At 45.1% G+C, this 18,835-nt stretch overlaps 1 protein-coding gene across 1 annotated transcript in view; it reads left to right on the forward strand.

Moving 5' to 3' along the window:
* LOC126293488 (charged multivesicular body protein 5) overlaps positions 1-18,835 on the forward strand; it is a 56,886-nt gene that overhangs the window by 18,884 nt on the left and 19,167 nt on the right. The window contains exons 3-4 of the mRNA XM_049986741.1: positions 2,142-2,307; positions 5,507-5,734. Of these exons, the coding sequence (XP_049842698.1) occupies positions 2,142-2,307; positions 5,507-5,734 (394 nt within the window). The remainder of the gene's footprint in view (positions 1-2,141; positions 2,308-5,506; positions 5,735-18,835) is intronic.

Genomic DNA, 18,835 nt, shown 5'->3' on the forward strand with positions numbered 1-18,835 from the left:
CCCACTATATCTAACTTTAACCTATCCATTTCCCTTTTTAAATTTTCTAACCTACCTGCCTGATTAATGGATCTGACATTCGACGCTCCGATCCGTAGAACGCCAGTTTTCCTTCTCCTGATAACGACATCCTCTTTAGTCGTCCCCGCCCGAAGATCCGAATGGGGGAATATTTTATCCAAGAGGACGCCATCATCATTTAATCATACAGTAAAGCTGCATGCCCTCTGGAAAAATTGTGGCTGTAGTTTCCCCTTGCTTTCAACCGTTCACAGTACCAGAACAGCAGGACCATTTTGGTTAGTGTTACAAGGCCAGATCAGTCAATCAACCAGACTGTTGCCCCTGCAACTACTGAAAAGGCTGCTGGCCCTCTTCAGGATCCACACGTTTGTCTGGCCTCTCAACAGATACCCCTCCGTTGCAGTTGCACCTAAGGTATGGCTATCTGTATCGTTGAGGCACGCAAGCCTCCCCACCATGGCAAAGTCCATGATTCATGGGAGGAGGACTTGTGCCTAGTCTCATGTAATGCTCTGTCTCTAATATTCGAAAGTGCTGAGCATCTGTAGTTGTCTAGTTACAGTTCTCTAATGAAACTAAACAACATTGATAAAGTCGACGACATATGGGCAGTCTGTGAATTTTATGACAATGCCGAGTACCCGACGAAAAATTGAGAAAAAAGTTAGTTGCAAAAATAATGTTTTTAGATCTGTTAGGTCAGTGAGAGACATATTAAATGATATAGGCTTAAAATACAAGTATCGTAATGACGGTAGGCAATTTTTACTTGATCACGACGACATAGCAACCTTGTGAATAAAATTTTTGGTGACAATAAATTCACTGTGTAGTTCAAGTGGCATGGGGTTTATATTCTATTTGTGTGAAACTTGGGTTACTCACAACTGTACATCATGCAGAATTTGAGCCAAAGTGGGGGCCTTAAGGCACCTGTTGGGAAAGAGATCCTCTGATTGTTGTACGTGGGGGTTGAGGAAAGACTGGTTCTCCTAAAGAAAGTAAATTAGTTCACAGGTGTAGGATATATTGTGAAATACGGATATTTTTGGCTCATCTTCATGCGTGATAAGTCTCGGGAATGAAACAGTTCTGATAGGTGTTCTGCACATGTATTACTGTACTTAACATGAAAATTTTAGATAAAAAGGGTCCTTTTTCCATTAAGTTCCAGTGCAGTAATGTGTGTGACATTATTTTTACAGTGTGTCTATCTTTTCTTGTTCCAAGCACTCATGGGGTAAAGAGAGTGCACGTTCTGCTCTGTAGTTGGGAGCGGGGATTGGTAATTTCCAGCATTCACAAACAGTGCTGTCACCAAATGTGTTAGAACTACAGTGCCTCCGAGTCTAGAAAAGACAGACAAATAGAATATCACTTTCAATACTCAGTATTTGATATTGATATATTGATAATTTAGATATCGGCATGTATATCAATATATTGTGAAAAAATTTTGATATTGTGTGCCCATCGCTGGCTGGGGTGGCCGAGCTGTTCTAGGCACTACAGTCTGGAACCACACAGGTTCAAATCCTGCTTCGGGTGTGGATGTGTGTGATGTCCTTAGGTTAGTTAGGCTTTCGTGTCTCTCCCCCCCCCCCCCCCCCCCACCCACACACACACACACACACACACACACACACACACACACACACACACACACACACACACACACACATCATTGCTCTCCTGTGTCAGCCTCTTAATGTCAGAGCAGCAGATGCAAGATGCACCCAACAACAACTCAGCTATTAGTTGGAAATGTTCCAGTATCAGTTTTCCCTTACCATTTTTACCCTCGACACCCCCTAAAAATACTGTGGAAATTATTTCTTAATGTATTAACATGTCCTATCATCCTGCCCCTTCTTCTCTTCAGTGTTTTCTACACATTCATCTTATCTTTTATTATTCCGAGAATCTTCTAGTTTCTTGTCAGTCTATCTAATTTTCAACATCCTAAGCATTACACCTCAAACACTTTGATTCTCTTCTTTTTCCCTTTTTTTTTTTTTCAGTCCATAATCTACTTTCATAAGAGGGAAATACAGGTGCACATATAATTTTACCACACACTGGCATTTTAAAAATCGCTTTGAGGACTCATTTTTCAGGTACGAACAGCAAGTGGACAACTTGAGACAGCAGGCGTTCAACATGGAACAGGCCAATTATGCAACTCAGACATTGAAAGACACTCACGCCACTGTGGCAGCCATGAAGGCCGGTGCAAAGCAAATGCAGAAGGAGTTCAAGAAGCTCAACATTGATGAAATTGAGGTACATTTTCCCAGTGTTTTCTCTGTACAGGCAGGCAGAAGACAAGAGTTATAGATGGGGAAGAGGTTTGCTGCTCCTGAAATCTTATGAAATAATTAGAACTCATGAATATTAAAACTCAACTTCTTTATTAGTCTCCTATTTCTGAAAATGCCGACAGGTCTCTGTCGTACCAGTGACTTCATTTGAAGTAGTACGAACTGCTGTGGGATCAGCTCACATAACTCCCAGCCATTGTCAGCTTTCGGAACCTTCTCACTGCTACTTTTCACTCGAGCATCTCGCCAGTAGGCCCCACGAGGTTAAGTGCACCCCGCACCAGTTACCCTACCAAGTAAAGTCCCATGCGGATTTGAAAATTGAACTGGGTCAGTGTGAATAAGGTGAGAGTTAGGCGTTTAGTCCTTGGGGTGTGTGAACATTTTAGCCCTTCTATCCAAATTCATTTGTTTTAATATTTATAACGGTGCTGATAACCTTGCCACGAGTGTTCTTAAGATTCTAGACACACGCAAAACTTGGTAGGAGTCCTACGCAGGGAAAATTTTGTGATGAGCCTGATGTGATTTGAGTGCACCACCTCATAATCTGCGGTCATATGCTCTGTCATTTTTCCAAAGAGTTGACCGCAAATAAATATAAGTAATGTTGATCACTTAGTAGATAGAATGTTTTGTAAAGTGATTTGGTAAGTTAATCAAAGAACTCAGTTTGTCTGCTTTGCTCCATAAAGTTTACCTCACTGTAATTACCTCTTGTCAGTCGTGCACAATTTGCGTAGTTTCTGGTATTGTAAGGGATTTCCAGTTTCTGGCATTGTAAGGGATTCCCTTCTAAACAAATGGTACTGTTGTCACAACATTTATTGTTAATAAATAGATCATAGGGATATTAATAACAGTAGGTGTTCGTGTCGTACGATGTGGTAATGTAGTTATACCTTCCAGAATGAATTTTCACTCTGCCACAGAATGTGTTGATTTGAAAATTCTTGGAAAATTAAAATTGTGTGCTGGAGTGGGACTCAGATGTGAGGCCTTTGTGTTTTGCAGGCAAATGGTCTATGGTCTGTGAGCTATCGGAATACATCTGACGATGTGCCCCCACAGCTTCACTTCATTCTTCCAGAACTACTAGTCCCATACAGTATGGAGGAGAACTGCTGTGATGATTGGAAGTTAGCAGAATAGTCACTGGCAGCAGTGTGTAGGCAGGTCGTGAGAAGTGGTTGTGTAGCTCAGCAGTGACAGTACTTACCCACGAAAGTCAGAGGTCCCAGTTTAGAGTCCTGGTCATGCACACAGTTTTAATCTGCCAGGAAGTTTCAAGTCAGGTATTCCTTGATTTGTTCCATGTTTCCTCAAGGTTCTCCTTATTGAAAGGATTTATAGAACATGGAGGAATGAGTTAAGTCACCCCTTTTACGTACCTACATATTTGGAACCATGGTATGGTTCCATTCAAAAGTAATCACCACACTCATTAAGACATTTATCCCACTGGGAGACGAGACGAGCAGTTCCTGTTTTGTAGAACGCAGTTGGCTGATAACGTATTCACAACCTCATCCACTCTTGCACTTCCTCATCCAACTGAGACAGACATCAACGCATGGTTTTCTTCAGTCCGCAAAAGACATTAAAATCACACTGTGAAAGATCCGGTCTGTACAGAGGATGTTGCATTGTTTCCCAGCCACATTGCTTGAAGTGCAACAGGATGGTTCCTGGCCGTTTTGAATTTATTGTGCATCACAGTTTCTGCACACCGATTGTTGCTCCATGCTCAAGGAACTCAACAAGCAGAGGACCCCTGCAGTCGCACTCCCCCGCACTGCCAATCAGACTTAGACCATGCATCAGTGATTTGTTTGGGAAACAGTGCAGCATCCTCGATACAGACTTGATCCTTTATCTTAGGACTTACACACCTTTGGCAACGAAGAAAGACGTGTGGGCATCAATTTCAGCTGGACAAGAAAGTGAAAGAGGGTGTGCAGTTGTGGATCCATCAGGTATGGATATCTGGAAAAGGGTCAGCTCAGCCTCCTTAAGTCAAATGAGGAGCTGCTTGAATAAAGAAGTAGCAGCATTTTCAGGATTCATTTGCTGGCAATAATGGCTGGAGGGATTAGTAACTGCTGCTCCCATGTCCTACGACCACATAAAGCTCTTTGTACTGCCTTGTAGGCACCAGTAGTCTAGCCAGAACAGGTCTAAGATCTAATTCTTGAGTGAGTGATGGTGGTGATAAAAAAGAGACATGGCTATGAGTTACAGAACATAATTAAGGGATTCCTTAGGGACTGACTTGTATAGTGAGAAAAAACACTAGCCTGTGTTCCAGAACACCAACAGTCTTACTGTGGGGTACACCTGTTGCCATTAGATGATGGAAGTTAAGTGCTGTTGGACTTGGCTAGCACTAGGATGGGTGACCGTCCAGGTCTGCTTAGTGACGTTGGCAAGCAGGGTGCACTCAGCCCTTGTGAGGCCAGTTGAGAAGTTGGTCATGAAAGCTGTCAACTTGCGGGAGAGTGGTGTGCTGACTAGGTGCTCCCCCATATCCACATCCACATCCAATGACACTTGACTGACTGCCGAGAATGATATGGCATCGGTCAGTTCTGTTGGGCATTCCGAGGCCTGTTCAGATCAAGTACGAGTTTCTTTTTGTTTGAGTTTTATTGAGCATAAAGAAAATGTTTGATTTAACACACAAGTAGCACAGGAATAGCAAATGGAAATATCTCGAAAGTGATCCACCTGCCTTGGTAAAAAAAACTGCTTTAAAGCAAAAACTCTTGTAATATACTTTGCCTTGCAAGGACCATATCTCCTCAAGCAAAGATTTATGTTCTGCTCTATTTCATTGCTTTTACCTTGTCAAATAATGCTCTGTTGATTATTATTAGTGTGAGCTACAGAAACAGTTCATTATAGCTCCTTTTTGCAGTAATAAAGTATGTTGATTCATGTTCCTGATGATTTTGTGTTTCATGATCAGATGTAATGTTTGATGAATGCCTGCTGATGGTGGAAAAATATCAGACTAATGCTGATGTCGCTTAAATTACTTGTGAACCTGTTTCCATTCTCATTGTGTGTATTGTGAAACACAAGATTTTCACAAATGCAGTTGATCTGTTTCTGAGAGTTGTGTGATGTGGAGTACACATGTGTGCCACTTCTCATTGAAGGATGTGCAAGACGATATGGCAGACCTGTTGGATCAAGCGGAAGAAGTGCAGGAGGCTCTGGGACGTTCATACGGCATGCCCGAGATTGATGACGACGAATTGGCTGCCGAGTTGGACGCTTTGGGTGACGAAATAGCTCTCGACGATGACACTTCCTATCTAGATGATGCTGTCAAGGCCCCGACTGCTCCAGATAAGGAACCTGGAGCTGACAGTTTGCGGAACAAGGTACTGTGTCCTTTCTTTGTAAATTAATTTTTGCTGAAAACGGTCTTGCATTAATTAAGGGGTGAAGTGCTGTACACTTTTGTGAAACCTTCATCAATATCCTTAATCCTAGAGTGGGCACACAATTTTTCGAAACAAGAGGGGGCACACAGCCCACTTCGTACATTTGTAAAGGATAGCTGTCTTTATGTTACCAAGCTAAATGTGTAGGAGCAAAATCACAGTTTATCTTAGTTTAACAGTGATAAATTAAACTTACATTATAAGATCTAAACCCCCCTGCGGGTTCGGGGGTTAGAATAGGCCCGCGGTATTCCTGCCTGTCGTAAGAGGCGACTAAAAGGAGTCTCAAACTTTCCAGCCTTATATGATGGTCCCCTGTTGGGTTTGACCTCCATCTCTCAAAATTTTCCGAAGAGCGAGCGGATTGGGGGAGGGCGCCTTACTTGGTGCATTGTGTCCATCTTGCGATCAGACCTTTCGCCAGCTTATACACCGTTGAACTGCAGTCCTGCCTGCTCTCCATCTCTTGGGCATGACTCTCTTTCTGCGTGCAGCTAACACCTTGCACTGTGCAGTGCCTCTTTCTGCACCGACGGCGACCATGGACCACATGTTACCTAACATCCAGCACGGTAGCCAGTCCGTGTGGTGGGGCCGCCATGTACCCTGTTGGTTGTAGCCCCCTGACAACACAGGGATCGCTCTACTGGTGCCTGCGCCACTAACTCCCCACATATGCCAAGGAGTAGATGCCTATCCTCCTGGGGTATCGGGACTCATGGTAACGGCCATCCTGCCAGGTGGCTCTTGCCGTGGCTGGGTGGCGCCCTTGGGGAGGGCCCTTGGTCGGAGTAGGTGGCATCAGGGCGGATGACCCGCAATGAAGCGTGGTACATTGTCTCTCGCTGGTGGCCAGCCTCCAGCAGTCTCTAAGCGTTCTCGGGCTCAGTTTAATCCTCAGAAGTACGATCCGAAAATGTTCCCCTCCCTGGCCACACTGTGGGAGGAATGTAAGTCTCAGGATGGCAGTAGCAGTTATTCGCCCCACTTCTTAGTTTGTACGAGGGTTGATGGCGAGTCTTTTCTCTCCACAAAGCCTCAGTTCTTCGTCGAGCATTTAGAGGACAAGTTTGGGGAGGTGGAGGGCTTGTCAAAAATGCGCTCTGGGTCAGTCCTGATACAAACGGCATCCTCTGCCCAGTCACGACGGTTACTCGCTTGTGACAAGTTGGGGGATGTTGCCGTTACGATCACACCACATAAGAGTTTAAATATGGTCCAGGGAGTTATTTACCATAGGGATCTTCTTTTGCAGTCTGATGAAGAGCTGCGCGCCAATTAGAGCGCCGAGGTGTACATTTCGTCCGGCGCGTTCATCGGGGTCCGAAGGAAAATCAGATTGCTACCGGTGCCTTCATCTTGGCCTTCGAAGGGGATACATTACCGGAAAAAGTCAAGGTGATGGTCTACCGATGTGACGTTAAGCCCTATATCCCTCCCCCGATGTGGTGCTTTAAGTGCTGGAAGTTCGGCCATATGTCTTCTCGCTGCACTTCCAGCCTCACATGTCGAGATTGCGGACGCCCATCACATCCCAATACTCCATGTGCCCCGCCTCCCATCTGTTTCAACTGCAGGGAGCACCATTCACCTTGCTCGCCAGACTGCCGAATTTTCCAGAAAGAGCGTAAAATCATGGAATACAAGACCCTGGACCGACCAACCTATATTGAGGCCAAGAGGAAATACGACAGACTCCATCCTGTGAGAATGACATCTTCCTACGCTGCTGCTACAACACCTGTGCTAGCCCCGTCTGTTTCACCACTTGTGGCCGGATCGACGAGTAGTAAAACTCCTCCTGCCCCCTCACCAGTGGGGGGCTCTACCCACCGGGTTGCTCCTGCGCCACCTACCTCAGGAGCAGCACCATCCCACCCATCGGGGACGTCTGTCCCCACTTCTAAGCCGGAGAAGTGGCCATCTTCTTCGGCTTCTCACGCTCGCAAGGGGTCCCTTGGGTCCCTCCCTTCCCAGGTTTCCGCCAGCGAGCAGCCTGACGACCGACAATGGCTTAAGTGCCCGCAATCGGCTGGTCGTAGGGCTTCACGATCCTCCTCCGTCCCGGAGACTGAATCGGTGAAGCCCTCTCAGCCGGTGCGACCCAAGGAAAGGCGTGAGAAACCCAAGAACAGCTCTCGGCCCAAGGAATTCGCGGTGGCAGCCATCCCACCGCAACCTTCCAGCTCTGCGTCTGAGGATGCGGTGGAGATTCTGGCGTCCGCTGAGGACCTCGATCTCACCGGTCCATCAGACGCCATGGAAAGCACTATCACAGGTGCAGTAGGTGACCCAGCGGCGTAATCTCCCTTCCCAGTCCCGTCAAGCCTTTCTCAGCCATGGACAACACCATCCTCCAGTGGAACTGCAGCGGTTTCTTCCACCATCTAGCTGAGCTCCGCCAACTTATCAGCCTTCACCGTTTCCTTTGCATTGCTCTGCAGGAAACTTGGTTTCCAGCAATGCGAACCCCCGCCCTCCATGGCTATCGGGGTTATTATAAGAACCGGGCAGCTTATGAAAGGGTGTCTGGTGTCGTCTGCATCTATGTCCTGAACTCTCTTCACAGCGAGTCTGTACCTCTCCACACACCTTTAGAGGCTGTAGCTGTTCGGGTGTGGACGCCACAGGCTGTTACCGTCTGCAGTCTTTACCTTCCACCGGATGGTGATGTCGCGCAGCATGTCCTGGCTGCTCTGATAGCTCAATTGCCTCCACCTTTCCTGTTACTGGGCGACTTTAACGCCCATAACCATCTGTGTGGTGGGTCAGTGGCAACAGGTCGAGGCGCCATCGTTGAGCATTTATTGGCGCGGCTCGATCTCTCGATCTTAAATGATGGTGCCTTCACACACTTCAGTGTGGCGCATGGCACATACTCCGCCATTGACCTTTCCATCTGTAGCCCTAGCCTCTTACCGTCTGTCCATTGGAGAGTGCATGACGACCTGTGTGGTAGTGACCACTTTCCGATCTTTCTGTCACTGCCACAGTGTCGGTCTTCTGGGCGCCCTCGCAGATGGGATATGAATCAGGCTGACTGGGACTTGTTCTCCTCCACTGCCGCTATTGAGCCTCTCTCTAACGATGCCATTGATTCAGTGGTTCAATCGGTCACCACCGGCATCGTTACTGCCGCCGAATCTGCCATTACCCGTTCTTCTGGGTCCCTTCGGCGGCGGTCTGTGCCTTGGTGGTCGCCTGAGATCGCTGAAGCGATTAAAGCTCGTCGGCGGGCGCTCCAGCGTCACAAGCGACATCCCTCAATCGACCACCTTATCGCCTTCAAACGGCTGCATGTGCGAGCCCGCTGCATTAACTGCCAACGCAAGCAGGAGTGCTGGGAGCGGTATGTGTCCACCGTTGGCCTCCATGTCACTCTATCGCAGGTCTGGGCCAAGATTCGCCGCCTCTATGGCTATCGTACCCCTGTCAGTGTCCCTGCGCTCTCACTGAATGGAGCAGTTTGTACTGACTCCGACGTCATTGAAAACCGCTTGGCAAAGCACTTTGCTATGAATTCCGCTTCTGCCAAGTACCCCTTGGGCTTCCGCTCCATTAAGGAGCGGATAGAACGTCGGAGTCTTTCTTTTCGCACTCACCATCCTGAATTGTGCAATGTTCCATTCAGTGAGTGGGAATTTCGAAGTGCCCTCGCTGCTTGTCCTGATACCGCTCCTGGGCCAGATAGCATCCACTCTTATGCTGAAACACCTTTCAGTGGACTGCCAGCGACGCCTCCTCGATCTTTACAACCGCATTTGGGTCGAGGGTGAGTTTCCGTCGCAATGGCGGGAAAGTCTTGTTGTCCCCATTCTGAAACCAGGGAAAAACCCTTTGGAGGTGGACAGCTACCGTCCCATTAGCCTCACCAACGTTCTTTGCAAGTTGCTTGAACGGATGGTGAGCTGGCGCTTGAATTGGGTACTGGAGTCTTGAGGCCTTGTGGCTCCGTCTCAGGGTGGGTTCCGTAAAGGCCGCTCCGCCGCCGACAATCTGGTGAGCCTATAGTCGGCCATCCGTACTGCCTTTGCCCGCCGTCAGCATCTGGTTGCTGTCTTTTTCGACATGCGGAAGGCGTATGATACGACATGGCGTCATCACATCCTTTCTACGCTTCATGGATGGGGTCTTCGGGGCCTTCTGCCGATCTATATCCGCAATTTTCTGTCGTATCGTACCTTCCGCGTGCACGTCGCGGCCTCATATAGTTCCTCCCAAGTCCAGGAGAACGGTGTGCCACAGGGTTGTGTTCTCAGTGTGTGTCTGTTTTTAATACCTATTAACGGGCTCGCTGCGGCCGTGGGAAATACTGTCTCCGCTTCCCTGTATGCTGACGACTTCTGCCTTTACTACAGCTCTATTGGCATTGCAGCTGCTGAACATCAGCTACAGGGCGCAATCCGCAAGGCGCAGTCTTGGGCTGTAGCGCATGGTTTTCAGTTTTCCGCAGCCAAGACCTGCGCTATGCATTTCTGCTGGCGACGCATTGTTCACCCGGAGCCGTGGCTTTATCTTGACGGCGAGCTTCTTAAAGTGGTGGAGTCACGTAGGTTTTTGGGGATGGTTTTTGATGCCCGGTTGACTTGGCTGCCTCATATTCGGCAGCTTAAACAGTTGTGTTGGCGGCATCTAAATGCTATGCGATGCCTGAGCCACACCAGGTGGGGCGCCAACCAATCTACTCTCCTTCGGCTTTACCAGGCGTTAATCCAGTCCCGTCTGGACTACGGGACGGGAGTCTGGCTTATGGCTCAGCATCCCCATCTGCGTTGCGGGTGCTGGACCCAATCCTCCACAGCGGGATACGCCTTGCCACTGGTGCCTTCCGAACCAGCCCTGTGGACAGCATACTTGTGGAGGCAGGTGTCCCTCCACTGCGGTTACGACGCCAACAATTACTGGCTGCTTATGCTGCCCATGTTTTTAGCTTGCCCGGGCATCCAAATTATCGTGTCCTCTTCCCGCAGTCAGTCGTTCATCTGCCAGAACGTCGGCCCCAGTTGGGTTGTCCGATCGCCGTATGTGTCAAACAGCTTCTTTCCTGGCTTGGGTGTTTCCCTGTTCCACCTCGTTTCCGGGCCCCTCTGCGTACACTCCCGTGGTGTGTGCCTCGCCCTTGCCTTCGGCTCGACTTGGCACAGGGCCCGAAGGACTCAGTCCCTCCGGAGGCCTCCCGATGCCGCTTTTATTCCATCCTGGCCACGTATCAGGGCTCTGGCGTTGTCTACACTGATGGTTCGATGGTTGCTGGTCGCGTCGGTTATGCACTAACTCTAGGGGACCATTCTGAACAACGTTCGTTGCCGGCTGGCTGCAGTGTTTACACTGCTGAGCTGGTCGCCATCTTTCGCGCCCTAGAGTATATCCGCTCCTGCTCAGGTGAGTCCTTAGTTATCTGTAGCGATTTCCTGAGCGGTATACGAGCTCTCGACCAGGGTTTCCCTCGTTCTCGTCTGGTGATGGCTATCCAGGAGTCCCTGCATACTCTCGCCAGTAGCGGCAGGTCTGTGGTCTTTGTTTGGACCCCAGGCCATGTTGGTATACCCAGCAATGAAACTGTTGACCGCCTGGCGAAAGAGGCCACCAGTGCGCCATCTCTGGAGATTGGCCTCCTGGCGGCTGATTTGCGGGCAGTTTTACGCCGCACAGTTTTCTCGTTTTGGGATGCTGAATGGCGCGGTTTGACCACCCCTAAAAAACTCCGTGCCGTCAAGGATACGACGACTGTGTGGCGGTCATCCATGCGAGCCAACCGCAGGGACTCGGTCGTCCTTTGTCGGCTCCGCATTGGCCACACCCGACTCACGCACAGTTATTTACTGTGTCGTGAGGATCCCCCTCTTTGTCGTTGTGGGGCGTCCTTGACGGTGGTCCATATTCTGTCGGAGTGCGCCCTTTTAACCGTGCTCAGGCAGACTTTTGCAATGCCTGACACACTCTCTACTCTTTTATCAGATGACTCTGCCATGGTGGACTTGGTTTTATGTTTTATTCGGGCAGGGTGTTTTTATCCTTTAATCTGAGTGTTTGTTTTTTAGTGTTGATTCTGGCTTTTAGCCTCTGATTTTAAACTGAGTTTTTAAAGTGTTCTTGGTGGTTGGCTTTTCCTCTTTTTCTCTACGGTCGGCCAACCACCGTCACACTGTGTGTTTTAATTTTTGTCTGGTCTCTGTCAGAGTATTTCATGTCCTGTTTAGTCTGCTGTCTTTCCTGTTGTTCGTTTTTTATTCTCTTCAGGTGGTTTTAGTTTTTATGGAACAAGGGACCGATGACCATAGTAGTCTGGTCCCTTTAATCCCACAAACCAACCTATAAGATCTAAAAAACTGTTCAGCTAAGCAGTAAAAACATACACTGTTCATTACATAGCTCTGTTGCTCTTTACTAATGTTCCCCACATTAATAACCCACTCAAAATGTTAAGCAGTGCAGTTGCATCAGATCCCTTGCCAGCTGTTTATATGATTAGTAATTAATTTGTAGGTAACTGTCACACAACACTAGAATTGTACTGTTAGCTCAAAATCTGTGTCATTTTCGTGCACGGATTGTGAATTTTTTCTCATCAAGCTCACTGTTTATTTTATGTTGTTGATGCTCACTGACACCACAACCTATTAGTGTTCTAGCTGAATCAGTAATGAAGGAATTCGTACTGGCTCGCAGTTGTTTTACAACAATGTAACTGCACAAGATGGTGTTTTTTGTAATTGGTACATTTTATACATAGGCATACCTGCTTGAGGGTTAAATTTGGCGAGTTGTGTTTTTGTTGGTAAAATTTGATGGTTCAAACCAGCAGTGAGGTAAAAGTAAACTGCAGACCTAAAGATATTTGCTGTTAAGCAGGGGAGGTCATTCTAGAAATTTTTGTGGCATCTAAGGGTTTATCATCATCGTGTGTGCTACTCTGACTCATACACTGAATAAAGCTCAGAAATTCTTCACAACAACTCAATCTAAACTTTTTATGACTGACGACGTGTACATACATTGGGTGTGCCACGCTAGAGGGCACAGAGAGAAAAGTGGTCATCCTTAGCAGACATACTTTTTATACGTGGTGTTAGACTGTTAAAGGTACAAATGAAAGGGGCAAGAAGAGGATAATGAAACAAGCAAATAATCCTAATAAATATAAGTCTGGAAACCAGTGGTTTCCCTGATGCAACATATTGCGAATGAGTGCATGAATACCTAATAACAGAATGTCTGAGGACCCAACTGCAGATAGGCGTATGAGAACAAACACCTTACAATACACGTTCCACGTGGCCACCACTTGTGTGAAGGCAGGCTCATCCTGTCTCGTCATTGACGCCTGTACACATTCAGAAATTTGAGGTGTATTCTGAATACATTGACAACCATCCACAGTGTATTCCTAGAGTTCATTTAAATATCTCCACATAGAAAAATCCAATGGGTTATAGTCAGGGAGGGGGTGCGAAGTGTCCATGGTATTGATGAGCCAAGGCCGATATACTTGTTGTTGTTGTCGGAAAGAGTACTTTTGAGGCGAACATGGGAAGTGCCATAACCCGAGTCCCCAGAAACTTCGCTCAATGGACGAAGGGTCAAAATAAGCAAACACACGTCTCGACTTATCTGTAGATACTTGACTGTTTCAAGATACTTTCCACGTACTTCATGTGCCATTCACCTTGCAATATCCTCAGGTGAAATGGTTGCACAGTGGTTATGGTTGCGGCTTCTTAACCGCATGTTTGAAACCCAATTATTAATATTATTTTCGTTCTTCATTCATATACCTATTGTCTGTAGGAGAGTACTATATGGATGTTTTCCAGTGTATATTGATATAACATCCTTATTCGTGTACTAATTGTATGTCAAATGGTAAGTCTTGGAATCTTTGTTTTTAATATATTTTTCCCATGTGGAAGCTTCTTTCTATTTTATTTACATCATCATTAATTTGAATGAATTAGAGAGAATTATTTGAAATTATTTTCGGCGAAATTCCTGTAGTGTATCTTGATTCATAATCAATGGCAAGTGCCAGTTTTTGGAAAAGTAATCCATTATGAATGATTCCCTGTGAAATTATTGCCAACACACACAATCTTCACCAATTTTAATGATATTTCCCAACTGAGATTAATATGAAGAAGTGTCACTGTGGCAAATCTGCATTCGTGCATTCCTCATGGCGATCAGGATATCTGTTTTTCAAATGTTTCTACATCGATATGATCCAAGGGAATGCACCAAATCTTCCTGAAGAATAAACATATGAATAAAATATAAGAATTAATGTAAGAATGCACAGAAAGTTCTGGTTGAGAATAACAAATTGTTAAGGAACAGAGAGATGACTCGCCAAAAGGCAGAATTGCTGCTTCATCGACCAATACACAAACAAAAGGCACAGAGCTTTGCTTTGCCAGCTTTCAGAATGAAATTCCTTTCTCAAGCTTTAGGAGAAACATGCACGCAAGCGTGTGTGGGCCCACACACACACACACACACACACACACACACACACACACACACACACACACACACACACACACACTATTTGGGGTGGTTTGGGGGGGGGGGGGGCGCACTGAGTTATCTTAGGTTTAGGCTAGGGAGGATATGGTGTGTGTATGTGGGGGCGGGGTGGGGGTTGGACTGCGTGACTGTTTCTCCTACAGCTTGAGAAAGGAATTTCATTCCAGAAACTGGCAAAGCAAACGTTTGTACCTTTTGCTTGAGTGTCTGCCTTTCGGTGAGTCATTTCTTTATTGCTAAATAATTCATTTTTCGTATGAGAATGAAATATCAGAATACAAAAATTTAAAAGATTGTAAACTCCTCAACGTACCATTAACTCATATTTTATGCAATAAATGTGTGACACATATTGTGAAATCCAGTTGTAATTTTACCCTTGTATACCATATTTGATAAGAAACATTCTACAGACATGGGTAAATAAATGAAAACAATAGAAATAGAATAAATAATCTGCTTCAGAACATCGGGCACAAAATTTAAGAAGCCGCGACTCTAACCACTGATAGCCACCATTTTTTCTGATGATATCATGATGTAAAAGGGACATAAAGTAACTGGAAAATACATCAAAAACTTTGACCATCAGTTTTTCAGAAATGATAGTGGTACCTGTGGATAATCAGAGACACGTTTGCCTATTTTGACTCCTCTTCCACTGAGTGAAGTTCCCAGAACTGTGTCCAGACCAAGCGCCTGCAACTGTTGCTTCCCGCGAAGCAGACCGGTACAGCGGGCCCCGGACCAAGTAGGGGTCAGCCTGGCTGGTCGTCCCGGAAACACAGACGCTTCCCAGAGTCCACCAGGACACGTCCACAGTGCCGCAAGAGGTCGCTACAGCCGTGAACCTCTTTCCTTCCGCTCGACACATGACTGCAAATAGAGCCAGCCATATCCATGCGCCGAGCAGTATTTAGGCTGGCGCGGGACCCTGGAGAGGCAGTTCACGTCAAGCGAGCCCACTGGTGTCATCAGAGCCGCCGCGTCATCGTCCACTGCCGCCAACGTACCGGAGCCATCCCTGCAGGGCCTCTACTCGTCCTCGGACTCAGGTGACAGCAACATGGACTTCGCGCCACTCTCCACGAGACACCCAGGGCTTGGTTTGGTGAAGTTGTATGGTTACTACAGACAGTTTGTTTGGAAGAATCTCTGATTTAGTTATTGGTAGGCTTGGAGGATCAGTCATACCTCACGAATATTGTTTTGTAACATTTGAAGAAAGACTTTAGTTTAAATAAAACGCTATAACTCACACTCTGAGATATTCCTATCCGCGGACGGAGGATATATTACCCAGGAAATCAGGTGGTCGCTCTTGCTATGTTATCGGTATTAGATATCTGGAATGATGTTAGTATCATGTGAGGGTAGTCACTTTGTAATTTATGCCTCAGTTGCAATGTGTTGGTATAAATCTAGCATGGGACATTAAGAGTGTTCTACCATTAGCATGACTGTACTTGCGTGTATATCGTATCACAGATTCACCCATTTCATTTGTATCCATAATAGTTAAACACCCTGTGTAAATGATGATACATAACATTTAATGGCCCTCGAAAACTCTTTGCAGACAGTCTAGTAAGATTGTATCATTAAAAAAATAGGTGTGAAACACCAAAAACATGCCAGTAATCGGCACTTTGTGTTACATTAGCTGTTGAGTTCCAACAGTTTCATGTAACACATTGAATAGGAAAAGACACAAAGTTTTGGAATCCACCATTAATAATTGACCATTGAAATTCATCAGTAATGCTGCACTCATACTGAAGAAGTAGTTTGTCTTACAGAAGTACGGCAGCTTTTGTCAGGAGGGAACCAGCTAATGGTCAAGCCATTATTAAAATCATTGTTTGATGTGGTGCAGGCAAAGTAAAATGTTGTTGGGTAATGATAGAAGTGAAGCAGAGCTGAGAAAGTTCAAAAGAGGTGCAGCTTTCATGGAAAGGTGAAGAAAAATCAATGGAAGTAGCTATTAATTGAGTGTAGAACTGAGACAGAATATGTCTGTAATATTTTTAGAAATACACCCAGAAGCAATGTCGTCAGTTGAAAATTGACCGTGTATTTCATTTAAAACATTAGCCCAATGAGAACTTATTAAGTAAACAATATCAGTTTGATGAGATATCGTTCTTGTATTTGAAGCACAGTACCCATAATTTAGTTCTTTACTGTATGTGAAATATAGGGTGATCAGTTCGTAACACAACTGCCTGAAGGGATTTTTTCCTCGCAGTGCCAGCAGTTTTGGTGGGGAGTGTATTTCCCATCTACTGCGAGGCCTTTGTTTCTGTAGAAAGCTTGTACATGATAAGAGTACTGTATTCTCCGAAGAGTATTCATGTACATTTCCTATGTGAGTACTGAATCAGCACATGCAGTAAGGATAGTATTTCAGGAGGAGTTTCCTGCTCTTAATGTTCCTAATTGGAGTACGATTGATCGATTGATGAATAAAATTCAGGAAACAGGAAGTTTTCTTGAAAGGAAACCTACAAGTCACATAAATACTCACAGAAAATGAGACACCTCTACGTAATCAAAAAATAGGATTGTGATGTGCTACTAGTGTTGAGAGAATAATAGGCCTCTTTTCCTTCCAGGAAAAAATTAACAGTTGGGATATGTGGAATGCATTTTACGCCCCCCCCCCCCCCCCCCCGCTCCCCCACCTCTCCTCCCACCCATCCCACAATTAAGGGGTGTAGTTCCAGAAGAAATCTTGAAAATTTTCAGTTTCCGTTTGTTTCATGTATTATTGCCTTATTGTCTATTCGTTCATTTAAAGAAAACACTGTGTGGCCATGACCATTTTTCAAGGATCTGAACAGTCGAAGAAAGTAAGATTCACAAGTTGTTTGGGAGGTGGGGATTCAAAAGCTTTCAAAGCAGTTGAAGAGGAGACGCTATATGGAGAAAATGGAACTACCACTAACCTGGAGTGCATAGGTCATGTACAAAAATGAATGGGTACGAGGCTGTGAAGACTGAAAACTGCCTACTAGAGAAAGAAATTGGTAGGTGGCAGAGGATTCATTGGTAATAATAGACTCACAGGATCCATCGTAGATAAAATCCAAAATTATTGTGGCATGGTATCAGGCAAAAGTTTTAAGCGTTGAAGATAGAAAAGCTGTGGGCCCAATTTTGTTTAACTTCTCCTCAAAAGTCGATAAATCCATTCGTAGTCTGTGCCCTCCAAGAGGTGATTAATGGTGCAAATACAACAGAGCACAGCAAAATTGTGAGAAATAGATTCATGAAGTAGCTGTACCTTTTGCCACATTAGAGGTCCTAAGAAAAATTTTCAGTGGTTTGTCAGATGTAAGAAAGACTATTGAAGAAATACATTTATGGCTGCACCCAGAATCTTAATAATTCCATCACTGGTATAATCTGGGCCAGAATTCCCAAGACAGTTTTTGTGTTTGTGGCAATTAGTACACACCATTTTGGTGTCTTTGAAGCAGTGGCAGTGATGCTAGGTGTGAAGTCCTGAAAAGACTGCTAGAAACTGTTGGTTGTTTCACAGTGAAATATATGTTAAATTATGATAAAAAAAGAATTAGGCCATCAGAGAGAGCTGTTAGAGACCTTTAGACTAGGGCAAGGTAACACAGACAAGCAGGAAAAAAGGACATTGCATGATGAGGAGGAAGAGAATGCAGTAACTGATCTTATAAAACTGGACTTCATTGACAACTTTACTGTCTGTTTTCCACAAGTTGTATTTTTTAAGAGTAAAGTATACATTTTCTTAGCTTCTGTTTGCCAGAATTTGTTCAAAATTAGAGGATATACTAACCAAGCATTATGCGTATTTTAACGCAGAGATCTTCGTATTCTGTAAATCTCAAAGAAGTTAGAGCCTTACGTATGTAGAAAATTGTAGACAGTTTCTTATTGTGATGTCCACTTTTTCAATAACTATCATTGTCTTAAAACGGATCAATATTTTTTGAAATGCTTCTGGTAAAGTGGTTAGAAATGTGTAACCTACAAAACGTATTTTTTTTTACAAATTTTTATTCCCAATAATTTCTGCTAAAGGCATTTTTCATATGAATAAAAAGGGATACCAACCTGTGCAGATGTCATTAACTAAGAGAGAACATGCTTTCGTCAACTTTCAGCAGGACTGCAATGACACATAAAGCCAGCTTGTTGTTACAGGAAACTCATGATGTGTTTAGAGAGAATAGTAATCAATAACTTGTGGCCGCCTCATTCCCTGCTATTTTTCCTGTGGGGGAAAATGAAATTGTGCAAATCAAATCCACATACTTTAGGTGAACTTAGAATTAACACTTGTCAAGAAATTACTCCCATTTCTCAGAGGAAAATGCAGAGTATAATGAGTAATTTCCCAAGCAGGTGTCAGAAATGCATGGGGAATAGAAGGAGGCAGTTTAGTATCTCCTTCATATGTGTAATTAATTTACTTTTCTTTTTAAGTGTTTGTTAGGTATATTAGAAATAACAGGTGCGACAAACTGTACTGTG

The sequence above is a fragment of the Schistocerca gregaria genome, chromosome 10 (assembly GCF_023897955.1).
Source record: "Schistocerca gregaria isolate iqSchGreg1 chromosome 10, iqSchGreg1.2, whole genome shotgun sequence".
In the NCBI taxonomy this organism is placed as follows: Eukaryota; Metazoa; Arthropoda; class Insecta; order Orthoptera; family Acrididae; genus Schistocerca; species Schistocerca gregaria.